The sequence below is a fragment of the Mesoplodon densirostris genome, chromosome 11, assembly GCF_025265405.1.
Source record: "Mesoplodon densirostris isolate mMesDen1 chromosome 11, mMesDen1 primary haplotype, whole genome shotgun sequence".
Lineage (NCBI taxonomy): Eukaryota > Metazoa > Chordata > Mammalia > Artiodactyla > Ziphiidae > Mesoplodon > Mesoplodon densirostris.
In genome coordinates this window covers 4,603,280-4,625,737 of record NC_082671.1, presented here as the reverse complement: position 1 = coordinate 4,625,737, position 22,458 = coordinate 4,603,280, and the positions used below count along the sequence as shown (strand labels likewise).

At 40.1% G+C, this 22,458-nt stretch overlaps 1 protein-coding gene across 3 annotated transcripts in view; it reads right to left on the bottom strand.

Moving 5' to 3' along the window:
* KDM5A (lysine demethylase 5A) overlaps positions 1-22,458 on the bottom strand; it is an 80,998-nt gene that overhangs the window by 7,645 nt on the left and 50,895 nt on the right. For 2 of the 3 annotated variants that reach the window (XM_060113707.1, XM_060113709.1), the window contains 7 exons: positions 20,302-20,481; positions 18,599-18,760; positions 16,389-16,940; positions 15,862-16,005; positions 9,186-9,345; positions 8,086-8,306; positions 5,801-6,208 (listed from right to left, as the gene is read on the bottom strand). In XM_060113707.1, coding sequence (XP_059969690.1) covers positions 5,801-6,208; positions 8,086-8,306; positions 9,186-9,345; positions 15,862-16,005; positions 16,389-16,940; positions 18,599-18,760; positions 20,302-20,481 — 1,827 coding nt within the window. The remainder of the gene's footprint in view (positions 1-5,800; positions 6,209-8,085; positions 8,307-9,185; positions 9,346-15,861; positions 16,006-16,388; positions 16,941-18,598; positions 18,761-20,301; positions 20,482-22,458) is intronic. The other variant, XM_060113708.1, reaches the window with a different exon arrangement.

The window sequence follows — 22,458 nt, the reverse complement described above, 5'->3', positions numbered from 1 at the left end:
GCAGGTGAAGATTTATAAAGTGCTAATCTGACAGGGGGCGAGCTCAGCCCAACTGTCCGGCAATTTGGAGCTGGTCAGCGGAACTGGGAGAGCTGTGCTTCTCTGGGCCACCCAGCCTGGAGGGGCCACCCTGGTTGTGACAACCCTGAGTCAACAAGTAACTACTCCTGCCTCCAGTTATCTAACCAGTCCAGCCCCCACCGGGTAAGAGGGTTACCACTTCACCACTATTTGCTGCCGAGAAAAGCGGCCCCATGTCTTTTAGAATCTAATTGTGCACTACACGCCCTGGCTTCCGGTCTCCCAAAATCACATCTATTGCTGTCTTTTCAATCTTCCTTTTGTGATTTTGGCTAGAGGTCCATTCCTAAGCCCAGCTCTCCCACCATCCCAAAAAAGTATATAACTTTTCTTGAGATGCTGTCCCAGCCTACATGTTACACAACAATTTACCCTAAAAATCTAGCAAGGAAAAAATAGCCCTCTTGGACTTCCCTGGTGGCGCAGTGGTTAAGAATCCGCCTGCCAATCCAGGGGACACGGGTTCGAGCCCTGGTCCGGGAAGATCGCACGTGCCGCGGAGCAACTAAGCCCGTGCGCCACAACTACTGAGCCTGCGCTCTGGAGCCCGCGAGCCGCAACTACTGAAGCCCGTGCGCCGCAACCACTGAAGCCCGTGCGCCGCAACCACTGAAGCCCGTGCACCTAGAGCCCGTGCTCCATAACATGAGAAGCCACCGCAATGAGAAGCCCGCGCACTGCAACGAAGAGTAGCCCCCGCTTGCCCCAACTAGAGAAAGCCCACACGCAGCAATAAGATCCAACGCAGCCAAAACTAAATGAATAAATAAATAAAATTATTTTTAAAAAATAGCCCTCTTTACGAATATCTTCCTATCATGTTCATCTACTTACAATCAAAATCCAGCTCTACTTTTGTCTGGAATATCAACTGAATCTGCAGACTATGCAGTAGCCTGAACACTCAAGAACAAAGAATTTGGCTAACCGCATAGTAAGTTCTAATAGTCATTTCCCCTTTCAGTACTTCTGGGAGATATACTTATCAAATCAAAAAAAGTAATTACTGAAAAACTTCACAGCAATGAGCTGTTCAGATATTAACTGCTAAGACATTTAACTATAGTAAAAATAGCTTACTGGGTTTGGATTGGGGGAAACGTGTGCTTAAATGAGAAATATAATGTTAGTTTGGCATTTCATGTTTTGCTATATGGTTTCATATTTACACTTAAGAAAAAATATTTGAAAAAAATATATTTGGCACATTACATTTCTTGTTCATTTCTTAGCGCATATTACTACACTGGGAAAAAAGAAAGCCTCGTGATTTAGTGACAGTCTTAGCTTAGTTACCCACCTGAGCTCTTTTTATTTTGGCATTCAATCTCTTTTGCACCGAAGTTTCTTGCAAAAGCCAGATTTCAAAATTAAAACAATTTAATCAAGTATGACACATGTTCACAATCCCCGTGTATGTTTTTTTGGTGATCTTAACAATAAGTAACCAACCCTCCCAGTCTGCCCAAGATTAACAGGTTTCCCAAAACACAGGAATTGCGGTGCTAAAACCAGGAAAGTCGCAGGCAAGTTGGGACAGTTGGTTGCCCTATCATAACATCACCAGTTTGTGTGTGTCTCTGCGTGTGTCTGTGTGTCTCTGTGTGTGTGACTCCCTCATTTAAGTAATCCAACCTTTGATTACCTATGCCAAAAGGAGATATGAATGATAAAGCCACTGATAACGCAAACACTTTTGCTGAGACAACTCTCCACAAAAATCTTTTAAAATCAGAGTGGCTGGGACTTCCCTGGTGGTGCAGTGGGTTTGAGCCCTGGTCCGGGAAGATCCCACATGCCGCGGAGCAACTAAGCCCGCGTACCACAACTTCTGAGCCTGTGCTCTAGAGCCCGTGAGCTACAACTACTGAGCCCGTGCGCCACAACTACTGAAGGCTGCACACCTAGAGCCCACGCACCACAACTACTGAAGCCCGTGCACCTAGAGCCCACGAGACACAACTACTGAGCCCACGCACCACAACTACTGAAGCCTGTGCACCTAGAGCCCACACTCTGCAATGAGAAGCCACCGCAATGAGAAGCCCATACACCGCAACAAAGAGCAGCCCCCGCTCGCCACAACTAGAGAAATCTCGTGTGCAGCAACAAAGACCCAATGCAGCCAAAAATAAATAAATAAATTTATTTATTTATTTTTAAAAAAATCAGAGTGGCTAACAAATAGTAAAAGTGAGAGACAGAAGTTTATAAACATAGTTTCTCTTTATGTATCATGCCAAACTTCTTAGGGAGGTAGTAATGGGTAAGGAAAAAGCCCATAGTAAGAAGGTTAAAAAAAAGTAGGGCTTCCCTGGTGGCGCAGTGGTTGAGAGTCCGCCTGCCGATGCAGGGGACACGGGTTCGTGCCCCGATCCCGGAAGATCCCACATGCCGCGGAGCGGCTGGGCCCGCGAGCCATGGCCGCGGAGCCTGTGTGTCCGGAGCCTGTGCTCCGCAACGGGAGAGGCCACAGCAGTGAGAGGCCCGCGTACAGCAAAAAAAAAAAAAAAAAAAAGTAAAGGGAAAAAAATCTATTTTCATAAGTAAGATTAAATATTTATTTTAATGCAGAAAAATTGTTACTTAAATATTAGCTTGAAAGAATTTGCTCCTTCAAGTTAACTCGTTTAACTCTTGGTACCAATAAGATTGAATGAAAGTGGCAAATTTCATGGAGAAAAAGATTCTGAACCTTAAAACTAATTTTTTGAAAACAATTCTTCATTATTATTTTTAAAATTAATTTCAACTTGAATTTGATCATGATGGAAGAGAGAGTTTTTTTTTTTTAAACCTTTTACATTTTCTGATAATATTTTTCTTTTTTCTTTCTAAAACATCTTGAAATTGAAGCTAGGTACATTTAAGTTATCCTTCAAAGTTTTCTCAATCTGCACATTTTTAGATAAAAATAATAGTAATTACTAGTTAGAATACATTTACCTAAATATAAATGAACCCAAGAAGTTGTGTGGGTTTTTCGCTACATGATATTTAAAGAACACAGACTTCCTTAAAAAACATTCTTTTCTTGTCATCCTTTTGTTCTGAAGATGCGTACTATGCATTAATTTGTTTTCCTTAGAGAAACACTATACTTCAAATTCAGAAAGTTGTAAAATTCTTTACCAAGTTTCTAAAGAAACATACCTTCCACTTAGTAAAACTGGTGTCAGAAACAGACTTGGAGAAACATAAAAATTGCAAAACAGGAATGACGGGCAAAATGTTTATAATCTGAAATAATTTGTTTAAAATGAAACACATTGGGCTTCCCTGGTGGCACAGTGGTTGAGGGTCTGCCTGCCGATGCAGGGGACGTGGGTTCGTGCCCCGGTCTGGGAGGATACCACGTGCCGCAGAGCGGCTGGGCCTGTGGGCCATGGCCGCTGGGCCTGCGCGTCCGGAGCCTGTGCTCCGCAGCGGGAGAGGCCACAACAGTGAGAGGCCCGCATACCACAAAAAAAAAAAAAAAAAGAAACACATTATAGAAATACATCATTCATAAGTGTCTTTCATGTAGCTATTGACAGGTTAAGGCACACCTGCTCACCTGTGTATGCGTTCTGACAATTTTTGTACTAATCTTAACAAATTAATGTGTACAAATCTTTGTATGTTTTAAACAATAGACATTTTCTCTAAATATTCAGCTAAATCTACTTTTGCTCCATCAAAATGTAGATGATAACTTTCCAGATTTTTTTTTTTCTTGACCATGTGGCATGCAGGATCTTAGTTCCCCAACCAGGGATTGAACCCAGGGCCCCTGCAGTGGAAGTGCTGTGGTGTCCTAACCAGTGGACTTCCAGGGGATTCCCCTTTCTAGATTTTTTTTAAAAAATACCTATAATGTTAGGAGTAAATCCCAGGGTTCATCTAAAAATAATGATCACATCTTAACACTTAAGTTGCATTTTTGGTTAACTAGTGCTTTCATATAGATGATCTCACCTTATTCCTTGACCACCCTGAGAGGAAGCAGGACATGTGTTAACAATTCTATGGTAGATGAGGAAAAAACTGCCTGTAGTGTTTATATGCTACAGGAAAAGAACAGGGATAGTAGATGAACTGAACTGTATTTTAAATGCTGAACAGAGGAGAGGGGAGAGGTTATTAAGTGAAAAGGAGAAAAAAAGTGAAAGGTTCATGATGGATATAAACACTGTAGGAAGGATGATAGGAAAGCTTGAAGAAGAAACATACCCTGTTGCCAGTCCTCCAACTGCCACACAATTAGTTAAAGGAGGAAGAAAAGGGAGAAGGTCCTGCCAGCACTAGGCTGCTAATACTTCAGACCCAAGGAGAAACTGCTAACCTGTCATCAGCCTCTTTTAATAAACAGATTCAGATGAGAATAAATTCAAATGAAAGATAAAATAATACACGCACATATAATGTATCTACCAAAATGCTTTAAAATATTTATAATATAGAAAAATACTTAGGAAACTAATAAAGCAGATACAAAAGTGAACAGACAGTATGACATGATATAAAACAAACTATACAGGAAAAGAATTGGAAGGAAACACACTAAAATATTTACAGCTGTGGCCCTCAGAAAGCTGGACTATGGGATATATATTTTACTATATATTCATTTTCCAAAAGTGAGTAGAAAACCTTTAATAAGTATAATTTAAATACGTGTCATTTAGTTTTGCACTGTGTTTTTGTACTTGCATCTCAGTTACCAGAGGGGTGGGGATATTAGCGGAGAGCACCTGGTCTGGGAGCCAGGGTTCTACTTTTGGTTTTGCCACTAATGAGCTCTGTGACTTTGGTCACATCATTTATCTTCACTCAGTCCTGGCTTCATCATTTGTGAAATGAAGAGGCTGGACAAGGGGACCTCTTCAAGCTCTAACAAGTATTTAACTGAGGAGGAAAGTAAGGGAATAGTGATGCAGCTGTGTTTATTCTGTTGATATATTCAAGTTGAGGAGCTATTAAAATTCTAAACATCAAGTGGTGTAAGGAGATAATAAAATTAAAACCATGAATTTACTAATAATCTTGATGGGAACACTATAATAGATACCTTCAGCCATTTAATGAACTAGGATTTTTCATAAAGTCCATCTATCTTTCTCAGAAGTCTATAACATCAATTATTACCTTAAGAAAGACCATCATATCCTTGCTAATATTTAAAATTGAGGGCTGACATTTTAAAAATAATACCTTTAAAGGTCTTTATTTTTTGCAAGGGATGTGAAAACAATCATATTCTATTTAGGAGAGTATATACATAGGGCTGGGTGTGGATAAGACACAGACCAAAAGGGAAGATTTAACCCCCTAGTTTTGGGTCTTCAGAACTGATCTCAATGCAATTTGCCACAGCTCTTAGGATACCGGCCCAGGACTTTTCGGGCCACTGTGGCTAACTGACAAGATGTCTAGTCCCTCGAGGCAACCTGCAGGGAAGGGACACGACTGCTCTGAGCCCTGCTGTGCCCACGCATGAGACGCACCGCTCCTGGTAGCACACAGCTTCTCTCTGCTCGGTCAAGACTATCACCAGGTATGTGATTTCTAAAACACAACATTTCTTCTACTAAGACCCTCATAACTGAAAATGTTTCTAGAAACTGAATTAAACATGTGACGTCACAAGGCCAAACAGACCATCATTACCTCAAACCCAGGTGTGCCCGGCCGCTGCTCCACATCCCCGCGCACACTTGGCGGGTGCAGCTAGACTCACCTTGTCCTTGCAGGGCCTCTGGCAGTTCCGCGCGGCACACACGGCGTTCTCGTCGTCAGACTCCTCCGCTCCTGACCAGTCATATTTGGAGGGGATGTCCAGCACCTTCTTCTCTCTCTTCTTCTCCGAGCTCTCCTTCACAAGTTCAACTTTGGCTGCAGCAGCCTTCTCCTTCTTTTTCTTCCTCTCTTCTTCTTTTGCTAGTTTCTTGGCCAGTTTGTTCAGCTCCTTTGATTTTTCCGCACTTAATTTTAATTTCTTCTTTTTAGGTTTATCCATTTTCTTTAGCTCCTTGGACTTCTGCTTTCCTTCGCCAAAAAGCTGTTCTTTTTCTAGCTTCCGTTTCCGTTTCTTCTCTGAAGAGTCCTTTCCTTTTATTTTTAATGGTTTCTCTTCCATGCTGTCATCCTTCGTTAAGTATAAAAATAGAAACAATTTTAAAGCAAGACATTTAAAAACTGTTTTATTCTCTTACATGAGGTATCAGGAATAGGCAATTTCATAGAGACAGGAAATAGAATATGAGTTACCGGGGCTGGGGGGAGGGAAATGGGATTTATTATTTAATGGGTACAGAGTTTCTGTTAGGAATAATTTTAAAGTTCTGGAAATGGATAGTGATAACAGTTGTATACTATTATAAATGTAATTAAAACAACTTAATTGTATACTTAAAAATAGTTGAAATGATAAATTTTATGTTGTGTACATTATACCACAATAAATATTCTGAAGATATTTTAAGAAGGCAAATATAATATTCAAAGAAGATAACAGCAGAAAATAATGGCAAGCCCTAAATAAAATATCTGACTTATTTTTAGCTTATCAGAGGGAAAAAAGGCAAAAAAAAAGTGTCTGCATATATTAATATAGTCTGTAGCACCTCTACGTAACTGAGATGAAAACATACACAGAAAGCTAGATGTATACTAAATAATTATGTAATAACTCTTTGGGTCTCCACTTACTAGTACTAAAGTTCTTTATTAACTCAATAAATCCTTGGTGGTTAAGAAGTTATCAAAACTGTCCGCAAAACACAAAATTTTATCCATGATCTCATTACAAAGGGTAGGTAGTGACTTTCACAAGAAAACAGTTGCTGTCACGAAGCAAAAACACTTGCCTTTTTTTCCCAACTGTCTAATACTGTTGCTATTTATGTGCCAAGGTAGTAAACGTTAAAGATTTTAATAGTAAAAGTGTGTCTAGTAACAGAAAGAACAAGGGGTAAGGGAGAAAAAGAAATATTGAAAAACATAAGCTTGATAAGTACTTAAGAAATAACACTTGAGAATTTATTTTCCCACAGATTTGATACTGGAATATCTTTGACAGGAACTCAGAATCTGCAAATTCGTAAAGAACACTGGGTCACAAGTGTCTTAAGTCTATCGTATCTTGAATAAGATATTTAACTTCTCAACACTTTGTGTTTCCTTATATGTAAAATAAAGATCAGATGAGATAACAGATGTGAAGAAAATGCTCTGCGACTGGAAAATACTATCTAAGTTAGGCACCCTCAGTCTGACTTCCAAACCAAAGACAAACCACAGTGCACCAGGCGTATCCGTGTCAACTGCTGCTGACAGTGTACCTTCCGCCTCATGGAAACAGTCATGGAAAAGAATAATGAAAAGGATACTGGAGTCTAATGCCAGAGAGAGAACCCAGGTCTCTGTTTTTACTCCACGTGTGACCTCAGGCAAGTTTCTACGTCTCTGACCCTTACTTTCTTCACAGGTAGAATGAGCTAAATACTTGCCATGTCTATCCTTTCCCCCTCCCCCTCAGGGTTATGGTGAGGATGAATGAGATCATGGATAGAACAACATGTATAAACTGTATAAATAAGAAACTGTGTGATTTAAAATTGTATAAAAGTGTGTAAATTGTATAAATGTATGTGGACTCCCCCTCCCACCCAATCCACTTCTATTTAACCATTCCCTTGCTTCCTGTTTCAACCACTATATTGCCCCCTGCCTAACTTTTGGGCCTTTCACCAGTGTAAGTCTGGGCTAAGGAAGTTGTTCTCAACTTGTGAATTACAGTAACCCCCTTTCTTTTCGGCAGAAATGGCCTTTTTAAAAATTAATTATTACATAAAATCTCAATAAAGAAAACCACAAAGCAGAACTACTTTGGCTTAATGAGAAAGTAGGACAATCAGAGTACTACCCACCCAGCCACCCCTTGTGGCAATCTGTGGTACCTCCAAGGAACCTGGACATTCTAATTGGTTTGAAAACCACTGTAAGTAAGCTTCAAAGCCATACCTCCATGATATGCAGGAATCTGTCTTCAGAGGGTGGGTGTGTGGCCTGCAAAATCCGCCATATGTGTTGAGTCTCATCCAGAGACACCTCCAGGAGATCTCCAACCATCATAAGTTCTTCCAGCTGGGCCTTAGCTCCAGGCGATAACTCTAGCACCGGAGGCTCCAAACTACGGGGCACCAGAGGGCTCTTCCGAGGTTGTTTCCTTGGGGTGCTAGAACCTTTCCCCCAAAATATAAGACAAAAAAAATGAAAACTATTGAAAAAATGTAATGTTTTGAAAGTAAATATTTAGAAGAATGGTCCCCCCTCCTCCAACATTTAATTTAGAAGTTTGGGTTCACTGCATCAGTATGAAAGTGAAAATAAAATTTTTAAAAATACAGAACAGAAAGACCTAGAATTCTAATGACCACTCTAAAAATCTGGTTTAGAGTGAAAAAACAGGTTCCTTATTGATTCTTTACCTTGTGACTGGAGGGGAAGGGGAATGGGAGAGAATCTCCTACCCCATGCTCTCTCCATTTCAGAGAATACCAAAAGACTAAGCATATAACTGCCCCATATGAATAATATCTACTTAACAAACAGCAATAATATGCTGTTCCATAAAATCCTGAATTTTACTGTGAAGAGAGAAATACTCTCCTTTTTCCAGAGGTGTGACCTAAAGCAGTCTGACTTATTTTCACTAGGGACAAAGAAAGTGAACATAATAGAGAAATTATTTACCAAGGGATGAAAAACTAACAAAGCTTTCCAAAACCAGAATGAATATTCTTAAAAAGCAGCAAGTTCCTCAACAACCGGTAATAAACAAATAGAGGATAAATAACTACCTATCAGGGATTTGATAAAAATAAAATGGGACTAGAATGGGACCAGATGGCCTCTAAAGTCCTTCTAATTAGGATTCAATAATTCTATGGAAAATTTCAGGTTATGACCTAATCACAGAAAAATGCTAACAGAGACTGGCTTTTCCAAAGTTGCATATTTTCAGGTTCTATGGCATTTCACTGCCAGGATTTGTACTGAAAGAGAGATTCAGTATGGTTTCAGGCTTCTCTTCTCCATACCACTACCAAGGGCCGTAATACCTTGAGAACAGCTCTTAGAAGCAGACGAATAAGCATGCTCAGCACAGAAGGAGGGTGCCGTCCACATGTGCGTGACCACCTCCTCGGACTTGATGGGAATCTCTTCATCACAAAAAAGGCTGGGCTCCAGACTGCTGGAGGACTTCACACTGGCTGTGTCCTGCAGAAGAAACGAAGCAGGTATGGAGAATTAGAAACAACTTATCCCGTGACAAGAATCTAAATACAGGCTTTCAGGTTAAAGTTTCTAATATAACACAGTATATATATTTAAAAAATAAATAAATAAAAGATCTTAAAATTAAATATATGGTATTTAGTAAGACAGAAAATGTCCATTGGGGAAAAAAACAGAAATCACCAGTTTTTCAAGCCAAAAGGGAAAGAGTAAAGCTCAAAAGTAATCCTCAGGGCTTCCCTGGTGGCGCAGTGGTTGAGAGTCCGCGTGCTGATGCAGGGGACAGGGGTTCGTGCCCCGGTCCGGGAGGATCCCACATGCCACAGGGCGGCTGGCCTGTGAGCCGTGGCTGCTGGGCCTGCGCATCCGGAGCCTGTGCTCCACAGCGGGAGAGGCCACAACAGTGAGAGGCCCACGTACCGCAAAAAAAAAAAAAAAAAGTAATCCTCAGAGATAATAAACCTACAAGAAAATTACGATTACATAATCAACTTTCTACAGTCTACAACTCATAAAAACTCCTGTAGCCACAAGTTAAGGAACTTTGACCCTTTGAGAAAAAATAAAATGGACTTAGGAGGGGAATAAAGGTTTAGATGTGACATCTTAAGGACACAAATTATTTAATCCTCTCTAAAGGTTTTCAAACCTAGATGCTTACCAACTGCTCTTAATATAATAAAGAGCCTGACAGTATTCGAGCTATACAATTCTGACAAGTCTAATTAGGGCTCAGACGATCCTCCCCTGCAGTTAGGAGAGAATACCCCACAAGTACAGCTTCAACGGTCACAGTGCAATCAGGCAGACAGAAATCACAGGAAGTTCAACAAGGAGAATTTAATAAAGTGAACTCGTTAAATATACATTAAAGTCTTTTTTTGTTGTTGTTGTTGTTTTTTTTTTTGTACATTAAAGTCTTGAAAAGGCAAAACAGAAACACCAAAGTAACACTAAGGCGACTGCAAGAAAAAGAGTTGCCATCCCTAAGGGTTGAGGTAACAGAGAAAAGAAGTGGGGTTATTAGAACCAAGAAGCTCAGAGAAGGGGCCTGCAGAGTGGGGACGCAGACCTCTGAGGAGGAAGTGCTGGTCCTGCTATCCCTAATAGAACACAGTATGGCTGGCTTCTGGAGTGTGAAAAAAACATCAACTAGAAATTGGAACCAGTTGCCACTGCCAGGGTCAAAAAACAAAAATCAAACAAAAGCCCCCCCGAAATGAAAAACAATTGTAGTTCAATGATGACAGGAATGGGGAATAAAACAGGGGAAGGATCAACTCCCTTCTCACTGCGCAGGCCTTTTAATGTTCTCTAATGCCCTTTGCTGGCAGGGGGAGGGGGAGGGCAGCAGGCAAAGGATAAATGTGTAGAGCAGGGGTTGGCAAACCACGGCCTGCAGGCCAAACCCAGTTGGCTGTCTATTTTTTTGTTTGGAGTGTGAGCTAACGATAGTTTTTACATTTTTAAAGAGTTGTTAGTTAAAAAAAAAAAAGAGTAGGGAAGAGAAGGTGTAACAGAGACCAAATATGGCTTGCAAAGCCCAAAATATTTACTTTACATTATATACCTATAGAATATCACGACATATAATGTATGCTAATATAGACATGTATTACTCTACAGAAAAAGTTTACCAAGGCCTGGTGTAGAGTCCCAGACCTAGCATCACCTAGCAGAGTAGAAATGAGTAGCTTAGGAGACGAGAGACCACACCTCAATGACTAACGTAACACCTGATTTTCTTTGTAGGGTGCATGGGAGGAAGGTCTATTGTTACCACGAGCCTATCCTTAATGAAACAGGATACTTAAAAGGTTTCATAAAAAGATTCTGGAAGACAGTGTCACTCACTGAGAATTCAGGAACAGCGCAGTTCATGTAAGTCTTATTTCCTATTGAAGAATTTAAGTCTTAAAAGGCAACAGATAGGAGAGTACTTTAGTACTCGCCTACTGCAGTCCCCAGATGCGTCATCTCACTGACTGCAGTGTTTTTTTTCTAACCTTGACTCTACTCACTTCATTGTAACTCATGCAGGAAACTTTCTGTTAAGCTTCCTAACTAGGAAGGAAAGTGATCAGAAAATAATGATTGAGGATTTCCCTGGTTCCCTGGTGGTGCAGTGGTTAAGAAACCGTCTGCCAATGCAGAGGACACAGGTGTGAGCCCTGGTCCGGGAAGATCCCACATGCTGCGGAGCAAACTAAGCCCGTGCGCCACAGTACTCAGCCTGCACTCTAGAGCCCGTGCCACAACTACTGAAGCCCGCGCACCTAGAGCCCGTGCTCCGCAACAAAGAGAAGCCACCACAATGAGAAGCCCGTGCACTGCAACGAAGAGTAGCCCCCGCGCACAGCAACAAAGACCCAAGGCAGCCATAAATAAATAGATAGATACATACATAGAAAATAATGATGGAAAGTAAAGATAGGTAAAAATAAATTTAAAAAAATTACTTCCCCAGGGTGAAGTATGAAATATGAAGAAGTACTCATTGACTTTGGTAAGTTAAGGAGGCACTGTTAGCCCCAGAGCAATCACTGAAAAAAATAAAAAGGGGTATAGGTAAGAAGCCAATAAAGGAAATAAAATGATACCTTAAAAAAATTGTCCATTAACCCAAAAGAAGGCAGGAAAAAGCAACAGAGGAACAAAAACAGAAAAAAATGAAAAATAAAGATGGTCAACTTAAATCCAACCATGTCAACAATTACATTAAATGTAAATGAACACCCCCAATTAAAAGACAGAGATTGTAATACTGCCTAAAAACCAAGATTTAACTATGTATTTTACAAACGCATATATATGCAGAATGACACACCAAAAAGAACCCTACCACATGTGCTGTCTACAAAAGACACATTTTAAATATAAAGACACAGATAGGCTGAAGGTAAAACAACTGATAACAGCAAGCTTAAACAAATTACTCTTCCTAAGAAGGAAAATTACAGTTCAGTCCCACTAATAGCAAATATGCAAGAAAGGAGGAATGGCTTCTCAGTGAGAAATGTGTTTCACACACAGATCTGTCACTCCACCTTATCTGATATTAGCAGGACTAAAGTCTCAGACAAAATCTACTCTACAGTAAGTCCCCTACATACGAACGAGTTCTGTTCCGAGAGCACCTTCCTAAGTCCAATTTGTTCGTAAGTCCAACAAAGTTAGCCTAGGTACCCAACTAACACAATCGGCTATACAGTACTGTACTGTAATAGGTTTATAACACTTTTCACACAAATACATAAAAAACAAACACACAAAAAAACATTTTGAATCTTACAGTACCTTTTTAAAATACAGTACCTTGAGAAGTACAGTAGTACCAGCTTTTACGCTTGTTTCTGGACATCCTGGGCTTGAAATAAAGATGCTGTACTACTGTACTCTATACAGTACTATACAGTAAAGTACACAAAAGCACAACCACTTGTAGATCCCAAATGCCGCGGAGCAACTAAGCCCATGTGCGGGCTTAGCTGTCACACATGTGACAATGTACGCCAGACACGTGAACAAACTTAGGTGACTGGATATGCAAATGCACGTTCACATCTTTCAAAGTTTGCAACTTGAAGGATCATATATAGAGGACTTACTGTATTTCCACCAAAGCTCAAGCCACCCAAGTGTTAACAAGCATAGAGAAGAAAAAAAATGAAAGAATCCAACTGCTTAACTTACCTTTCTGTAAATTAAGCAATTACCAGGATAAAAAAAAAACTTCCTGGGAGATAATACCTACTACTATTTTATACCCTCCTTTCTGGTGTGTAATTGTACACATGTATGCATTTGAAAAATATAAACTGTAATATGGACAGACAGTTCCAGTAAAGGTAAACACTATGCCTTAAAAGGAAATAATCATATGAATATCTGAAAGGTTATCCCAGACACAATCACAAAACATCTGTGACAGACTTTGTTTCATTAAATATATATTTTCCTAAGTAACGAGTTTCTTGAATTGCTTGCTCCGATTATTTTAGTGATCACAGGGTATCACATGCAAAATGAAGTAATCAAACAATGCAAAGCACAAACTGTCTGTTTTAAACATTTCAACGCTATGATAACTAGGATTAAATGACTGATTTTATTTTTCTTTATAATTACCTACTCTTCTTCCTAAACCAGCAGGGGCTCTTCATCCTAGCAAAGATATTAAGTTTGAACTATTTTAAGGATGATTTCATGGTCACAAGCAGGGGAGATCATATAAAGGGAAAAATCACCAAGCCAACTGCAAATAAACTGGCAAATAAGATTTTCATTACACAATCGGTGCTTGAGCTGTAGGAAAATCCTCAAGAGTATAATTTTTTTAGTGCAAAGATTACCGCCGTCAAGGTAAATTTGACCTTGAATTACCATGTCTTGCCGCCATTCTTCCACTGTCCTAAGCTGTCAAATACACTAACATTATAAAATCCATAATCTTTATCTTTCTACCCTTCCAACACCCTCTCCTCAGATTGTAAGCTAAGACACCCATATATATTTTGCAAACAGAGGACTACTCCATACAACCGTATCAACCACTGCTTTGATCCCTAGCCCTGAAATCATATAATACTTGTGATGTTTTGTTTTCATAGGTTACCAATCTGCTTCCAAGCGAAGTCCATCCTGTTTAGCAATTCTAGAGTGCTGGCTGATACCTAATGTGCTAGAAAGATAACAACCCAGGTACTGAGGGCCTCTAAGCCACGGCAAACAGGCAATTCTAGTACTGGCTAACTTATACGTGGCGTGGGCAGCATTCCCTTTCAGCTGCTCCTGGTCATTCTACCAACTTTATAAATAAAGATGGTCATTAACCGCAAGGATAACAAGGTGCTTAGGAACCTTATTATTATTTTTTTGGTATTTTTGGTAATTAATTAATTAATTAATTTTATTTTCGGCTGCATTGGGTCTTTGTTGCTGCACACGGGCTTTCTCTAGTTGCTGCGAGCGGGGGCTACTCTTTCTTGCCGTGCGCAGGCTTCTCATTGCAGTGGCTTCTCTTTGTTGCAGAGCACGGGCCCTGGAGTGCGCAGGCTTAAGTAGTTGTGGCACGTGGGCTCAGTAGTTGCGGCTCACAGGCTCTAGAGCGCAGGCTCAGTAGTTGTGGCACACGGGCTTAGTTGCTCCACAGCATGTGGGATCTTCCCAGACCAGGGCTCAAACCCATGTCCCCTGCATTGGCAGGTGGATTCTTTTTTTTTTTTTTTTTTTTTGCTGTACGTGGGCCTCTCACTGTTGTGGCCTCTCCCGTTGCGGAGCACAGGCTCCGGACGCGCAGGCTCAGCGGCCATGGATCACAGGCCTAGCCGCTCCGCGGCATGTGGGATCTTCCCGGACCGGGGCACGAACCCCTGTCCCCTGCATTGGCAGGCAGACTCTCAACCACTGCGCCACCAGGGAAGCCCTGGCAGGTGGATTCTTAACCACTGCGCCACCAGGGAAGTCACTTAGAACCTTATTTTAAATGCTAATTCAAGTTTCAACTTTTCTCAAGTCTTTAATTCATGTAAGTTTTAAAAATTCCCTCATTAAAGCATCCCCTTGATCCATTTTTATCTTGAGAAAAACATTTTCCAGCGGGTAATTTACAAGCATCTATGATGGATGGTTTAACTTTATATCCTAGGAGTTCTAATGCTGATGGTATTCATGCTCTAAGAATGAGCTTACCTAGTATGCTAAAAAGACAAAGGAAAAGACAGTGAACAGACTGGGAAGAGAATACACCCTAGTTTTTTCATACATCAGAGTATGAACTCCCCGGTTACAGGCACAGATGCTAAACATTAGCTCAACAAGGAATAATACAAAACAGATCAAGAGATTAACTGTAAGCTGGCAGAGTGTCTGCCTAGATCATGATGTTATTACTAGACAAAAGACAAAGGTCTTGGGCCTGACACAAAACAACAATAAAAGGCCAAAAGGATCCAACACAAAACCTTCCCTTCATCCCAGTGTGGTGTCATTATCAAAACAATCATATTGAGGGCAAATACTTTGTTCTAACTGTGACTGTAACTCCACAAATTCGAACCATGGGCCCAAGTATAACCCATCCCTGAATATGACATGCTGTCTAGCACCATTCAGATAGGAGATCAGAGAAAAAGACTCGAAGCAAAGCTAGAATGGGATTCTTAAAACTACAGAGACTTTAACAACCCAAAGGAAAAAACAATGAAATCAGCCACGAAAGTTTTCAATAACTTAAATGTATCCTTTTTCTAGTCCCTCTAAGCCACAGGGTGAGGAAAATAAATACAGATTTTAAACAATTCCATCCTTTAAAAAAATTTGAGTTTCATCAATCTATATTTTTTTTGGAGCACTGAAAAAATGCTATCACCATAAACTAGGATAGATAGATGACTAGCTTTCTCTTCCACTTTCAGGCTTCAAACACCAGTGTTCAACAGCTTTTTTAACAAACTCAGTGATCAAGTACGTACCCACACAGCCTGTCCCTGTAATTACCTTCATGTCATAGCCATATGTCTCCCGAATGTCTTCATCAGAATCTGTCTCTTCATCATCATAGTCCACCGTTTGCCGAGGGGAAGAAGATACACTGCTCACCACCCGGTTAAAAGCAGACTGCTGGAAACTAGGTAAGTGTCCCTAAACAACAAGCAATCCCAAGATGAGCAGAGAGACACACTGAAAAAACATGAGTAATTAATGTACGCTTAAGACCACCAAAACGTAACAAACTTGCAAACTGGCTAACAGAATTCAAGTTAGTACAGATCAAATTATTTGATTATAACGCTAAGGTCCACCTGAATGATATTTCCAGGTAATACTTCACTGAAACGACCTTACGTATATACCCAAAGAAAATCCTATGGGCGTACATGCAAAGAGGAAATAATGTGTAATATAGTTGCTAGCAACTTACTGTTATTTTCCTAATCTACTGGTAAGATAGATTTGATTTACTACTTACACGCTGAGAAATATTATCCCATGAAACAGGAAAAAAAAGAAAATTCTAAACTTGCCTGTAAGTCTGGATTGGCAGCGGCCTTTTGGAGCTCTGCGCTGATGATCTTTTCAGTTTTCTCCCGAGCTGCCTGCTCCACCATCCGCTGGCTCAACACAGAGAGCTTGGCCAGGGCAGAGGACAGCTCATCTGTGGCCAGGGCTTGCCGGGCCCTGTCCTGCCAACTCATTGCACGTTCTGTCAAACACTGAAGGGCCTCTCCTTCGGGCAGCCGTACAGGCAACTTCTGAAGGGATACCAGGAGGGACAGAATAGTCTCTAGCCTCGGTCTTCGAGACCGCATACAGAGAGGGCAAAGGAATTTTACTTCTTTGGCCTGCCAGCTAGACCCTTTCTTCTGGGAACTTGACTTAGGAAGAGGAACACAGCTGTTATGAAACCAGTCTTTGCAGAGCTCACACTGGAGCATAAACCCACTCGCTGTCTTGCGGCAAATGCAAAATTTTACTTCTTCTATGCGGTCTACCATTGTCATCTTGGCTAGGTTGGCTGCTCTGAGGGAATGCATGGCTTCAATCTCTTTTTGCTCCCGTTCTTTGAAAACTGCCACCTGTGTACAACAAACATTTAAGTGAAGGGAGTCACTGAAAATACTCCAAAAGTACCAAATCTTCAAGGCTAAGGGATCACCTCCATGTTGTAGCCTCACGGTGACAGAGAACTGTCTTTTTTTTTTTTTTTTTTTTTGGCCACACTGCACAGCATGTGGGATCTTAGTTCCCCGACGAGGGATCGAACCCGCCCCCCTGCACTGGATACACAGAGTCTTAACCACTGGACTGCCAGGGAAGTCCAAAGCATTGTCCTTTTTAAAAAAAAAAAATCAGCAATGTCTTAAAATTTGGGGCAGCGTGACAGTTTCTGTGCAAACATTCCTCACCTGCAGAATCTACAAGTACTCACAATTCGCATCAGTAGAGTACTTTGTAATTCTTCTACAGGGCGCAGCAGAAAGATGGTGTGCCATGAAATCAAGCAGCCTTGGTAGGAGGCCTGGCTCTTGCACTTAACAGACCCCTGATCCGGGTTACAAGTTTTCTGAATCTCAGTTTTCCGAAAAATGAAACCACTATTAACCTCTTTTTGCTGTTTTAAGGATTAAATAAGATAACATATGGAATGCCTAACTTGGTGCCTGGCATAAGCTAAATATTCAATCAATACTGACTCCTCATCCCCTTGTAATTCATTCTCTGGGGGAAAGTTTGATACAAATTGATATTTATTTCTTTCTAGGACTTTCCAACTTATGTAGAAGAAGAATAACAAAGCCTGATGACTAATTATAACAAGGTTTTAAGTAACTCATTTCAAAAAAGTATATAATAACAAAATTTAATTATTATGAATATTGTCAGGGCATTTTCTTTTTAAACTCTGGCAGCTTTGAAGCAATTCTGAAATAATGTCCAGTGCTATTTTTCTGGCAAGACTAACTTATTAGGCAGGCTCTCTAACAAGAAATTACTTCCATTGGCCTCGAAACGGGGTCATTTGTAGGCAGGAAGAGCCATGTGAAGTCACTTAGTCTACGCGAGTCACTACTACTACATATCGCCCAAACTCCTTTTATTTTCTATTTCCTCAGTCTCCTTGTAATTGTAACATATTCCTCCTACTCTCCAATAAAACCCATAATTTTAAGTAGCTACAAACATCTTATTGCACACTCACTATACTAATGAATGCTACCAGTAGAGGTAGACACTGCAAATAGCAGCTGCTGTCAGTCAGCTGGTGTGAGTCCTTTGAAAAGCACAATAGCACTAAGCACCAAATGCTCTGAAATTCTAGCCCAGTAATCCCATTCCTAAGAGTCAACTGTAGGAAAATGATTTGAAAAAAAGGAAAAGGCTATACAAAGAAGTTCACTTTGCTATTATCCACAACAGCGAACTCCTAGTAACAACAAAAATGGTCAATATCAGAAAATTATGGATAATTTGATGGAATATTAGATGACTATTAAAATAACAATAAAGAAGAGAGATGGAAAAGCCAATGTTAGGGAGAGAGAACAGTAAACTTTTTATATTCTTTGATTCCAAATATGAAAAAAGATGTGAAATATGTATAACCATACAGCCAAAGATAAAGTACACAAAAATAAAAATAGTTAAGAACATTAAAAAACAGTGATTCTGCTAATATCTTCACAGAATTCTGTATTCACCAAGCAAATTCAAGATGCACTACATAATTTCTTACCACTGTGGCTGTATCTCTGGTTTCCTCCAATCCCTCCTCCAGATCACTCAGAGGTTCAAGGTCCAGATCCTTTTCTTTTTCTTTTTCTATTAGTTCTTTTACTTTTTTCCTTCTATTTTTTCCACTCCCATAAATACCAATGTCAGTTCGGGGACTAAGCACCTACAAAAAATAAAACCAAATATGGAGCTCTGGTTTAAAAAAAAAATCTCAAAACTGAAAATAAAATGAACCACTTACTGACCACTCACATGTCCTAGACATGTTCTTATGAACTTCATATGCATTATCTAATTCAAAACTCCCAACAAGCCTCTGAAGTAGGTGGTATTATCGGCACTGTACAAACGAGGGAAACCAGAAAGGCAACAACTTGCCCACAGACACAGGGTTAGCACTAGGAAGTCAGTCCTCAAACTGGAAAATATCTTACTCCAAAGTCTATGCTCTTAACTACTATGTTCAACTGTTCAACATGAAAAGGGTACTGAGTATTGAAATCTGTGCTTCTCACTATTCACAACAGCCAAGACACGGAAGCAACCTAAGTGTCCATCAACAGGAATGGGTGAAGAAGATGTGGTACATACATACAATGGAATATTACTCAGCCATCAAAAAGAATGAAATAATGCCATTTGCTGCAACACGGATGGACCTAGAGATTATCACACTAAGTGAAGAAAGACAGGGAAAGACAAATATTATGATATCACTTCTATGTGGAATCTAAAAAAATGATACAAATGAACTTATTTACAAGACAGACACAGACTCACAAACATAGAAAACAAACCTATGGTTACCAAAGGGAAGAGGTGGGGGGAGGGATAAATTAGGAGCTTGGGATTAACAGACACATACTACCTGTATATAAAATAGATAAACAACAAGGTCCTACTGTATAGCACAGGGAACTATATTCAGCATCTTGTAATAACCTATAATGGAAAAGAATCTGAAAAAGAATATATACACGTGGGACTTCCCTGGTGGCGCAGTGGTTAAGAATCCTCCTGCCAACGCAGGGGACACAGGTTTGATTCCTGGTCCGGGAAGATCCCACATGCCTCAGAGCAACTAAGCCCATGCGCCACAACTACTGAGCCTGCACTCTAGAGCCCACAAGCCACAACTACTGAGCCCGTGAGCCACAACTACTGAAGCCTGCGTGCCTAGAGCCTGTGCTCCGCAGCAAGAGAAGCCACAGCAACGAGAAGCCAGCGCACCACAGTGAAGAGTAGCCCCCGCTTGCCACAACTAGAGAAAAGCCCACTCACAGCAAGGAAGACCCAACGCAGCCATCAATCAATCAATCACTCAATCAATTTAGAATATATATGTATAAATGAATCACTTTGCTATACACCAGAAACTAACACAACATTGTAAATCAACTATACTTCAATTTAAAAAGTTTTTTTTTTAGTTTGTGCCTCTGAGAAATAGTATCTTTCAGTGACAGAGTCCATTATAACAGCAGAGATAAGATCAGGCTGACTTCTTTTTCTAGACATAGATGAACCGGAAACAAGTCTGCCCAAGGTTCCAGATTACTGGTCAACATCTGATATTACCCAAAACGAAATCACCTGTGTAACCATGACCAGATAAACTGAAAACAACCCTCACCTCAGGTATTAAATCAACAACTGCTGATGAGGGTGCTGAAGTGCACACACATAAAGTAAACCGCCCCTCACCTGGAGCAACGTGTGGCTGGAATTCTTCTTAAGAAAGGTCCTCCCAGTCCGTTCTCTCCAGGCCCGTGCTGCCGCCACTTGTGACTCCACCTGGGGCAACGCATCAAGACGCACAGGGAGAGGGCGGCCTTTAGCAGATAAGCTTTCCAGCTGCTCCAAGTAAGCATAATTGCTGCCACTCTGGAGAACAAAGGGCATCCTTACACAATTTGCAATCTCTTAGGAAGTCTGGCAATATATTGTTGGTAGACCTCACAAAGACTTTAGCGTTAATTTTTTCATTAAATATTATTCTTTGAACCTAACTGTATCAGTATCTCTTGAATTAACAGAGCCTTCCAACGTCCTTTAAAAAAAGTTTGTGTAAATTCACAGTCAAAGATTTTTGTTTTATTAATTAACAAGGGACCCAGTGAGATGTAAAAACTAGTTCAAAGGACAATCTAAAAACAAACATATATAAATGCAATTAGGAATGAGGAAAGGAATTTGCTAGTAGATGGAAACAGGTATTTAATATCATACCCGTCAATGGAATCATCTTTTCTATAGTGTGGAAAATCACTTGTTCCTTACAAATTTAATTGCTTTTCTACAGACTAATTCACATTACTATCATTTTTAAACAACTGAGAGAGTTGTAAAATAGCTTAGTCAAAGAAAGTCTAAGGCATACACTCCTAGAATCAAATAATCCTGGATGGTTCGCTAAACAACATCCACCGTTCTACAGAAAGGGCATCAGTAATCTCTTCTGCCTGTTTCAAAGTCTTTCACAATTTTTCCAACTACTACAGAGCAGTATTTTAGTTCTGATAACCACCTCCATTTTATGTCCTACAAACACAAACAAGAATGGATATTTTCCTTCTAAGTCACAATGTTTCAATACTTCCACGTAATGAAGTAATTATTGTCTTTCGAATTTATACGGCTTTAAATTCACCAAATAACTGAATCATTACAGGAAGTGAGAGTTAACGAGTAATCCATTCCAGGGACTTGGCAAGAATATCAGAAGTAGTAGGTTGGCAGCCTGCAGACAATAATTCAGCATGACAGCTCAGAGTGCATCAATCCCCCAGCAGACAGAACACCTAACCTTTCCTATAAGAAACTGTGTATATCCCCATAACATTCATCACTATTCAGAAGCTATGAAGGAAAGGCATAGTGTTTCGTGCTAAATTGACATTCCAATAGTTACTTCTCGTGTATTAACTGACATATTTGCCTATATATCCATTTTAGAAGTTACAATGAAACACAAAGACAAGAAACTTAAGTCCAACTTTTAAAAAGAATAATGAGAAGGTTCTAGCCATAAGAGATATTATAGTGGTATCATTAAATCACTATGATACTAGGATAAGAATAGACAGAGAAGAGAATAATTGAAAGAGAAAAGAAAGCTCAGATACAGACAGGCTCAAGAAATATCATACTTACTACTACTCCCTTTCGTGCCCAACTATAGCCATCTGACTATAGAATACCTTCTGGCTAAGCCCAGACATAGACAGCCTCGCCCAGGAGTGTACCCTAAAGGGCAGCAGAAGCTGTCCACTCTCTTAGAGCTGACAAGCCAGTCCTCCCACTGAAGGGAAGAGCTTGGTGAGGAACAGTCCTCTATAATCACACAGGAAAACCATGACAGCTACCTCTACTTGCAGGCTCGGTCCTTCAATCAAAAGCAGCCAACTAAGGATTATCAGTCATCTGAGAACAACCAACTGCCTGAAATAGGTCGAAGATGAAACAAACAGAGGAGCTGTCCTGATGAAAATAGATAATTTTAAAAAACAGAACAGAAAGAGTAGCAGTTAAGCAGGTCTCAGAAAAAGTCAACTGAGAAGAAAGTAAAAGAGAAGTCATTAGAACTTGACACTTAGAATACTCTTTCTAAGGCCAGCAGTTTAGGGGGAGAGTTGGCTTCCTTTTTCTTTCAGTGTAGTTCTACAATAAACAGTATTTACATACTCAATACGGTAAATGCTGCTTAACGGTTTTGTAATTCAGAAGAAAAATTATGTATTCAAGCACACTTTCATCTCTATCTAACACTTAACTCATTGTTTTGAACTATAGATGTATGATATATGTCTCGCCAACTAGAATATGCAATTTTGTGGTCCAGGGTTCTATTTTTACACACTT